This window comes from Rattus norvegicus, chromosome 1 (genome assembly GCF_021556685.1).
Source record: "Rattus norvegicus strain SHRSP/BbbUtx chromosome 1, alternate assembly SHRSP_T2T, whole genome shotgun sequence".
Taxonomy (NCBI): Eukaryota; Metazoa; Chordata; class Mammalia; order Rodentia; family Muridae; genus Rattus; species Rattus norvegicus.
In genome coordinates, this window is record NC_141534.1 from 132834671 (window position 1) to 132844997 (window position 10327).

General features: G+C 42.0%; 1 protein-coding gene across 11 annotated transcripts in view; it reads right to left on the reverse strand.

Moving 5' to 3' along the window:
• The window catches only part of Asb7 (ankyrin repeat and SOCS box-containing 7), a 44499-nt gene extending 34260 nt beyond the window's left edge, over positions 1-10239 (reverse strand). For 3 of the 11 annotated variants that reach the window (XR_015632809.1, XM_087576440.1, XM_087576470.1), the window contains exons 1-5: positions 9795-10230; positions 9512-9609; positions 2910-3026; positions 1842-1965; positions 244-505 (exon numbers count right to left, since the gene is read on the reverse strand). Coding sequence is in view for 8 of the 11 variants with exons in the window: in XM_087576440.1 (XP_087432566.1) it covers positions 244-454 (211 nt within the window). In the remaining 3 variants the exon portion in view is untranslated. 11 annotated transcript variants of the gene reach the window in all.
• Between the last annotated feature and the right edge of the window lie 88 nt (positions 10240-10327).

The window sequence follows — 10327 nt, forward strand, 5'->3', positions numbered from 1 at the left end:
CTCTCAGTTGAAGTAACCTGGGGTTGCCTGACAATCTGCAGAAACTACATGTGCCAGAGTAAAACCCACTCAACAACTCAAAAAACTTAGTGTTTTGTTGTCAAACATCTTTGCAAAGAGGAGCAGATAAGACACTGAACAGCAATGCAAGCGAACCATTAAAATCCACGTGCAAACAAACGTGCACAAGTGCGTTTTCCACAAACGCCATTACAATTTTCTCCTCGCATCCAGTGAACTCACCTCCGTGTTCCAGAAACACTCGAACACACCTCTCCTTTCCTCTTGCTGCAGAGAAATGGAGCAAGGTCCAGCCATTGGCATCTCGGCCATTTGGGGAATAGCCTTGTTCCAACATCTTTCGTACTGTGTGAACATCCCCGGCCGCCACTGCAGCCTGAATCTGCAATTCTTCCTGGAGCTCAGGGTTCCTCCGGCAGTGGTGGTGTAACATCCTAGCAGAGTCTGCTTTTCACCAACCAGACATTAGGTCACGGGAGGCAGCCTTTCGGGAAGGGAGAGCACATGCAATTTAGAATCTGTCTCTCTTCACACTGTGCTCACTGACCACCACACAACTATTCGCTCCCTAAATCAGTATAGACATGGAGAGCAGCTCAACAAGACTGGCTAGCAGGCATCTGCTTAGACCTAAATTTCCCATAGCTGCATTAAGGCTATAAATTAATTGAAAGAGAAAGCGGGGCAGAAAACACCCACTTAACAGAAAAATCTTTTCTGCAGTCTTTTTGAAAACTTGAAACTCCATTGGTCACGACAGCTCTCTCCTGGTAAAGTGGACGGTGGTCTCAGGACGCTAAGATGGCTGCAGTAGGACCAGTCTTAGGAAGTCTGACTTACACGATGCACCACCCCGACGGAAGTTACAAACTACTCAAGGATTTTATCACAGTCTGAGTCAATAAATATGGAATAGCAAAAAACAGCCCATTAAAGCCTGGAGGAGGAACTGAAAAGGAGGGGCTGTCTCTAGGCCAAGTCTCTGACCCAATCCACATCAGCATCTTATTTTTAATACAAGGTAACAAAGCCTGGGGGGTAGCAGCTGAGCGAAGGAACTGGATAAAATAGATTATATTCACACATGTGCGTGTGTTTCTCAGTTTTCCTACCTCGGCTACCTGATCACGATGTTTGTCTTCTCTTCCCTGTCATATTCTTTTAAAACATTTTTTTCTAATTTCAGTACCAGAAGTTTTATTTCATAAATACTCAAAATAGCATGCTAAGCAACCTGTGGATTGACCACATGATGAAATTACGTCAATGAACACTAATGCTAAGGACCCCACATCTTCTGCAGGTCATGGAGAAGTGTGTCCTCAAACCCAGCAGACAAGAAGCTTGTCCATGCACACAGGGAAGCCCAAAGTAACATGGCTACTTCTCATGTGGGGGTACAAGCCTGTCTGCATACTTTGAAGCATTTGAGATAGACAGAGAAAGCCAGACTGACAAGATCTTAGGAAGACATTCCAAATGGGCTGCTTTGTCAGAAGCAATTAGACGAATCTCCTGGTTGGTAACCTCCATTTCTATAAGTAAATTTGCTTGAAAGAAAAAAAAAGTGATAAAGTCCTTTGAAGATATTCTGTTCTCATATGTAGGTTAGACATCCAAGGATAATTTTGCAACTAATACTTTTTCTTACAAAATTTCTCATCATGAACTAGAGAACACAAGAAAAGTAAGCCTAGCTTGGTGGAGCCAAAACAGGCTGGGAACACAAACATCTGATGTGCTTTTACATATAATAATGACATCACTATAGTCTCAGCGATATCGCCCAGTGATATAATTTAAAAATATCAAGCTATTACCTCAAATAGCTGTTTCCTCAGAGAAAATTGGAAAATGAGAAATTTCTTGATAATTTGTTCTCTTAATAAGCAAGTTTCCTTTTGATTCTTCACTTAATTACTTCCTTGAAATTCAGTCTCTTGGCTTAGAAATTTAACATAAAAAAAATACCTTTCAGAATGGGTTTCATGTTAGTTTCAGTGCTATAAGAGACTATAACAAAACTTACCAGCACACATTAATGGAACCCCTTCCTGTCCACTCAGACCATCATCTTTAGCAGAACGCTTCTGAAGCTCTGATTTATTTTACTATTCTTTTTGAGTCAGTCTTATTTAGCTCTGCCTGGCCTCCCAACTTCCTATGTAGCCTAGGTTGGCCTTGAGCTCTTGATCCTCCCATCTCTAGCTACCAAGTGTTGAGTCACAGGTACATGTCGCCATGTTGGCTCAGAGTGAGTTCTGTGGATAGTGTAAGTGTGGAGATACACTAAGGCGCCCTCCTCTATAGCTCTCCCTTACTCTTTTAGAGAGAGTCCCTCACTGAACCTCGGCTTTACCATTTCTGCTAGACAGGCTAGATAAGCCGTTATGATCCTCCTTGTCACTGCACTCTGGTGCTGGGGTGACAAGTGTATATCCCATGGAATCCCATGGAAGTTTTCATCCCTGACTTTTCCCTGAGTAGATGGGGATCTAAACTCAATCTTCATGCCTGTGCTAAAGCACTTTACCCACTAAGCCTTTCCCAGGCCCCACAGGTGTGTTTAATAGAAAATTATCTTGGCACCTAGAGAGGTCTCCTCTATAGGAAAAAGACTGAAACAACATCAAAAGAAACCTAGGTTTTTCTTTCAGTGCCTGCTACATTAGTTTATTCTTTAAATCACTATTTTGCCCATTCTTTTCTGTGCAAGTCTATTCTATTAGACTAGGGACTGAACTCAGAGCCTGAAGCCTGCTAAATGCACTCTATTACTAAGCTATAGCCCCAACCAACTCATTAACAGATTTCAAGAAGAAAAATAAAAGTTAAACAGGATTTTCCTCAAAATAGCCTAGGAGGCTGATGATCCTGGGTCATCTTACCTTATAGAAGAATGTCTCTTCTCTCGGTGGACAGGTTGTCTAATAACCATGGCGTGCATGCAGCATGGTAGGAAGGGTTCCCAGTGTACCCCGGCCTCAGGGAGTAGTCTTCTTCACCTACAAACAAACCAATCACAATCATGGGCTTTCCTAAAGTAAGAGAGAAAGCACCGCTGTCTGCAGTCTACTCTCTGATTATACTTTCTGATGACTTTATGTTTCAGGAGTTTACAACAAACTGACAGAAGAACTCAGAGAAGGTTTTGGAGCACATGATCTTGTTGCTTACAACAATCTCTAGACACAATCAAGTATGATTTATTTGAGAGTCTGTGCTGCCCCCACCCCAAGCTTCTTAAAAAACAGTAAATAAAGAAAATAACAAATCCCACATTTGGAATTTGGCTACAAGCTAAGAATCTTGTCTTTTCTGCTGAGAATATCTCTCAGGCCTGCTTCCTTTACTTTTTAAGGATACCATCAGTCACCTGCTCTTTTTAAAGAGAACTAAAAGGGGAAAAAAATGTGTGCATTCAACACAGCAGCTGCCAGGGGCCAAGTGTAAAGTAGGTGAGTAAATGGGGCTTATGCCTTTGAATGGTGGCTCTTCCTATGCCTTCCAGGCACCCAGTAAAAACATTTACTTACACACAACAAGCTAGTTAAAACATTAACTAGCCAGAGGTTTTACTACCTTCTCTACTGAATTCTTAAAGAACAAAACAATAAAAACCCCACAATATCACAAGGAAATCACTCTAGCAATTAACCTACTGGGAGATCCGACACCCTTTCTGGAGGTGGGGGGCCGAGCCTTTAGAAGTTAAAGGTTCAGACATGGAAATGGACAGGCCATCTGATGAGCTGACCTGTGCAGGGCAAGAGGGGCAACAGGGGCTGATGGCTGTGCAAGGGGACATTAGAATGGTTCCCATCTGCCTTTTCTGCACTTGATGTTTTATTTTCCCCTTTCTGAAGCCTTTAAGATAGGCAAAGATGTTGGCCTGCACACAGAACTGAAGTCTGAGTGCAAACTGTGCCTATTATTTTCAAATAAATGGAGTAGACACGGTCAGAACAACTCCTTCAAAGCCAAGTATAAATACCACAGAAGAAACCTTGCAGAAACTAAGACTGAGGCAGGAAGTCTACAGCATGAACCTGGAGCATCTTATAGTGCCTGAAGGCAAGGAAGTGCTCAAAGAAAGCCACAGCCACAGGCACAAAGGAGCCAACTTCAGAGCTCTCAAGGACCAGAGACCACTGATCACTTCTCTCCATAATGGCATGCGTCTACATGCAAGAGTAAACAGCATCATGTGGTACCCAGCACTAAGCCCACCAGGTTCCTGGCTGGGGTCACACAGACCATCCTGGGTAAAACCATTGTGGGGAAGAACCTGGCAGGCAGGAGCAGGGAGGGCAGTAAGAGTTAAACAGAAGACAAAATATACAGGTATGAAGTTGTCAAAAACAAATTTAGTTTCTAAAAATGAAAACCAAATCAAACACCTTACTTCTAAGTGTGTCTTCAGTATTCTCTGCCTCCCTAGGGTCATGAAAATGTCCCAATGTGGCTTCAAGCCATTAAGAGTCCTTGCAGACTTCCAGTGGTCTCCAAATGCCTATCACCACTTCCACAGAGACTGCTGGGCATGACAGAGAGGAGACACAAGAGGTGGGACTGAAGGAAGCATGAAACAGTATGTACTAATACTTGTACTAGGCAGTGTGTTAAGAGATAAAAGGATCAAATTAATTCTCCAATGCAAGAAAGGTAATAATGTAACAGTTCCCCCGTAAGTGACTTTAATAGAACAAGGAGATAGCCCCTAAGTGCCTAATGTGTGCGCAGCACAGCTCACAGCTTCCTAGAAGGCAGTCTTGTACATTTAAAATAACATTTAAAAATATTTCTAATTTTTAAAAAAAAAATTTTGTTTATATCTGAGTGCCTACATTTTAAGTAGGTGCACACATGAGTGTGGTGCTAGAGGACACCAGAAGAAGGTTTCGGATCCTCTGGTACTGGAGTTACAGACAGTTGTGTGTAACCCTGTGGGTGCTGAGAACTGAACTAGGTCCTCTGCAAGAGAAAGACATTTCTCTGACAGCTTCTTAAAATGACACTTTTAAGGATATGAGATATTTTAGGATTTTTTTTCCTCTTCTGATAATACCAAGGACTTATAGATAATCATAGATTTTTTTTAAGTGCACAGTCACTCCTTGCATGCATGTGCTACAACAGCATCATTGAGGAAACACACATGTGTATGCCCTATACACTTAATCTCTGTTGTCTGCACCATTGTAAATTATACAGGGCAATGATTAAAATGCCCCAAAGTCCAAGGTATCAGACTAGAAGTGACTTTCCTCTTGGTGTCACTTAGAGACATATAAAATAAAGAGGAAAAAAGGCACCATGGTCCTTAAGGACAAACACAACCTCAGCAGCCAAGATACCTATTAAGAAAAAAACAAGAAAAGCCACTGATGGGAAAGAAAGAGCCTGGTTTCCTGCAGGGAATGCAAGTTCAAAAACCAGGACTCTTGACAAAGGAGAAATGTCCTAAACAATACACAATCGATGGAAAGTTCTCTTAAATTAATGATGGGTGGAGAATCTAGCAATTACTGATACCAGACCCACTAGAAATTACATTCTGGGTTTTAGTCAGAAAAAAAGTAAATAATAAACAAAGATGGAAGACTTTAGAGGTGTAAAAATGACTCATTTCCCAAATGTGTCTCGTTTTCTTAAGTGGTCTTAGTTCTTAATACAATGCTTACATTTTGCCAAATTATTTTCTCCACTGTACTAAAGTCAAAAGATAACAACCGAGGTCTCCAAAATACACTTGACCACATTGGATAGCATTGCCTAATTTCTTTTCAAATGAAATCTATTCAGTTAAGCCCCAAATTTCCTTAATATAGTTTTAAAAAAAAACTACATTGAGATAATAGACTGAAGGTACCCATAAATGAAGGTATGCTTAAAATTTGCCCAAGAATACATAACCTTCAACAAGTCTGACCTCTTTTCAATTTCCTTTAGCACAAGACTAGCTATTATTGACTTCTGTATATTATTTTCTTCCCTGTAGGTTTTGTTTCATTGGGCCTTTGAAGCAGTGCAAACTGGCGGGCAACCAGAGATCCTCCTGCCTCAGCCTCCCAAGTGTTAAGATTGCAGGCTTGCTGCCTAATTCTGCAACTTTCCCCAAGTAACACAAAGGAGAATTGTTTCCTGGTCTCAAACCAACAAGAAAAAAGGTAACGGTTCCACAAGAAACAAGGTAACGGTTCCACAAGAAACAAGGAAACGATTCCTGGCTCAAGACAAGAGCATTTGTTTGCAGAGGAGACCAGGAAAGGAAAAGAAAATCGCAACTTTGAAGACATTTCCTCCGAAGAAAAAAAAAAAAAACTAAAAATTTACCAATGGCTCACAAGCCCCCAGAGCGAACCCAGATACAGAAAAATACAGTGCCCAATCACAATATATAACATGGCCAACAGGCCTGCTGGGCTCCACTTACACAATCAAGAGCCTTACACCCTAAATAAGGAGGGTATTATTTTAGTATCACCCAACATACCATAGTGTCCATGTCCCTAAGGAAGGATATCATATTTCCTCCAAATGACTGGACCTCTATGTGACACAAAAATTTATTATCATGTAAAACTATGAATCACATAAATTCTAGCAGAAAACCTAGTGATTTTCCCAAAATGTGGATGAGGTGAGATGAGTTGAGGTGAGGTGAAGTGACCAAGAAAAGTTTAGAATCATTTATGTAGCCCCAACTCCAAGCTTAAACCACAGGTATTAGAAAAGCTTTGTCAATAATGTCCTGTTAACGCAGGCATGCCAAGTCAAAGTTAGCAGCCTCAGGCTAGTGCCTCAGAAGTTTCCAAGAACATTACATTGAGGGAATGTATTGAGGTGAAAATGAAAAGACAGAAGGTCAGGTTTCAGATAGGCAAACTGTATCTGACTCTATTTACCCATCTCAAGAATGGTATTACTAAGGCTAGATGTTGACACACTAAAGACTGCACATACATACTCAAGTCTGTGCACGTGTATAAACACACAGGAACAAAATAAGACATTATATATTTAGCTTATATACAATGTACACATATAACTAACAGAATTAACTGAATCACACATCATTTTCAGTATAAAGGACAGAAGTAGTCATAATATACTAAAGACCTAGCTAGCACATACTAGCACCAATTATTCTCCCTTTGTGATATGAATTTGGTTTTGGTTACTAAATAATCAGGTAAACGCCCTCCCAGATATAGAAATACAAACTATTGAGCTGGTCCTGATTAAGTAAATGTAAAAACTAAAGAAAACGTTAAATGTTAAATAACATTCTCAACTATGTTAATTATTACAACTTCCCCACTCCGCCTCTCTCTGGGGGTGGGGGGGTGGAGGGTGGGCATACATCTCTCGCTATCTTAGGAAACCCACTGTCAGCTGAGCAGATCCATGTGCTCTGACTTAAACGGCAACAATAACCTGGCTGGGAACGAAGACAGAGCAATGTTCTGTCTTTACAAGTCTGACTAGCGATCCTCATTTACAACCTCAGGTAAAAAGAGCCCTCACTTAGGAACACTAGCAAATTAGGTTCACTCTAAAGCAGAAAAATACTCTCTACCCCACCAAGAAGATACAAGATATATACTGCATTCTATCTCTGAAATACAATCCAAATATTTTATTACCAATTTTTAAAAAGTTATACAGTAACCAGAAGGCATCATATTGCTGAGTTCCATATTTAACCACTGAGTCACCTCTCTAGCCCTGAGTTCTGTATTTAAATAATAACAACCACTCTTCAACTTGAGATTTTGCCTTGATATATAAAATTATATATATATATATTTTTTTTTTCCTCCATAGTACTGTCACTGGTGAATATTAGGAGTTTTTTTTTTTTTCTTTTCATTTTGTTTTTTAAAACTGTGTCTTCCTCTGTAGCCAGCCCAGGTTGGCTTCAAATTCTCCATCTTCCTGCCTCAGGGTCCCCATTCCTCAGGCTAGAAAGTATAGCAATTACATACAGTAAGGCATAGTGGCGCAGGCCTTTGATCCCAGCACTGAGGAGGCAGAGGCAGGCAGATCTGAGTTCAAGGCTATCCTGGTCTACAAAGAGTTTCTGTACACAGAGAAACCCTGTCTTAAAGCACCAGAAATTTAAAAAAGAAGAAGAAAGAAGAGCTAATACGTACTATTTTAAAGTTCCATTCATAGCATACTCCTTCTTTGGTGTGTAGTTTCAAGTCTTAAAAATGTGCAAGCCCTCAGAGCCCTTTAAAAATTATCTTTATGTCTTAAGGACCAGTAGAATCAAAGGGACTTGTGTGTGTGTGTGTGTGTGTGTGTGTGTGTGTGTGTGTGTGTGTACACAAACATGCAAAAGACAGGAAATATAAAGGAATAAAAAGCCTACCATTTTGAATATTCTTTGTACTAAAGTTCCAAAAACCATCTGAGATACTAAAATAAATTAGTAACATTTTATGTGATAACAAACGTTATAGATTTGCCCATTAGGCAGTCTCTCGGTTGTCCTTTATAATCTCTCCCTCTCGTTTATTTGTATACATGTTCTCTTCATATTAATGTTCTAAACTTACCTTTAGGGCATTTTCGGAGGCAGCAACAAAATAGGCAGCAGAAATCTGAGCACATGACCTAGGTGCTTACATTTCAATCTAGTAAATTCTCTGTAAGGGTTTTAAAATGAGAAAACAAGAATGACCACTGCCAAAAACCAAGCAGCAGATAGCTAAACATACCCAAGCAATACTTTGTTCTAAAATTCCTGACTGTGCCACTATTGTCAAGGCGATACATTGTACATTTTTATAAGTTCACCTAGAACACCAGAGACATAGCAAATACTATGTATCACTTTATAACAACTCCAGTGTCCATCCATTTTGTCACAAACACACACACACAAAACCCCATAGGAAACTATATACTTTGTTTCAGGGGCTAATATTGCTTTTATACAGTTTCTGCACTGTTCCCAGTCACTTTTTCCAGGAAAACCAAACCCAATTAGTTTCAGTCCTCCAGTTCACCTTCTGCTACTAAGCCATTATCAGTTAGGTAACTCTTGAAGCTTTCCTGATGGAGGAATAGAGAAAAAAAAAAAATGTACATGGACAAACCAGTAAATTGTGGTTTAATTAAAAGCAGCATCATTCAGAATTAACAAGCAATTAACATGGAATTGAAGAATTCCTATGAGAGTAAGGAAGGCAAGGAACTACAAAAAGGTCTCCAAGCCTCAGAGCAGAGTAAGTGACACAGTATACCAAAAGATAATGCAAAACACGGAAACACTCTGACCGGGTTCCAGAAGACATTTCTGGAGTACGGAAGTTATTGAGGTGTTAAGGATCAGGCACGGGCAATGCTTCTGTTTTTGCTAGGAAACTAGGATCTAAGAAAGCTTACATTCCCAGGCAACCACCCTGAAAATAAAGCATTACTTAATGAGGTAGGGGCCAGGAGTAAACAATGGGGGAAGGGAGGTCTGGCTCTTTACCTTTGGAGAGGATGCTTGTCCAAAGCACTCTGCTTATTGCTCCTCTGGTGGGTGGCCAGACCCCTTCTGCTCGGGAGTGTCTTCCAACCAGCTCAAACCTGGAAAACAGAAACCAATCAGTGGTGCAGTGATCCAGGATTGAGGAGAGGGCTCTGAGGATGGGGGAGCTAAGAAAGGGCTGGAGGGAAGCAAGGGCAGGCAGGCTGGAGCAGGGCTTCTCCCCCCCAACCCCCACCCACCCAGCCAGCCCCTTCCCCTCGAAGGAGGAAGAAACTGACTTTACCTGTGTCCTCAGCTGCAGCTCCTCTCTCTCCTTTCAGCCTCCTCCACATTCACCAACTTCTCCATTGAAGAAACACCCCAGGCAGGGCCGGACACCGTGTTCCTGATCCTCCTCAGTGCTTCACGGCCCCAGCCCGGTGAGCATCCAGATAGTCGATCAGGCTGGGGGTGGCGGTCTTGGCCTCGGAGCAGCCTCCGGGAAGGGGTGCTGGGAGGAAGTGCCGGCTCGGAGGGGTGGGGGGGCAGTCCCGGTCCAGGGGCTCAGACCAAGGGTCTGCTGCGCGCCGGGCCGGAGGCTTTCAGCTACCGAGGGACTCAAGAGGTCTGGGGACAGAGAGACACCAATCGTACCAGGTCCGAAGTGTCAGCAGCGGGGTGTCCCGACAGGGGGCTTTCGGGATGCACTTTGCACTGGGCCACCCCCGCCCCCTCCTTCCAGCACTTTGGGGTCACTGGGATGGGACCAAGCCTTCGACAACCAATCAGCTGCCGCACTGGAGCCTGCGCTCCAAGCCGTAAACCAGATCCGCGGTG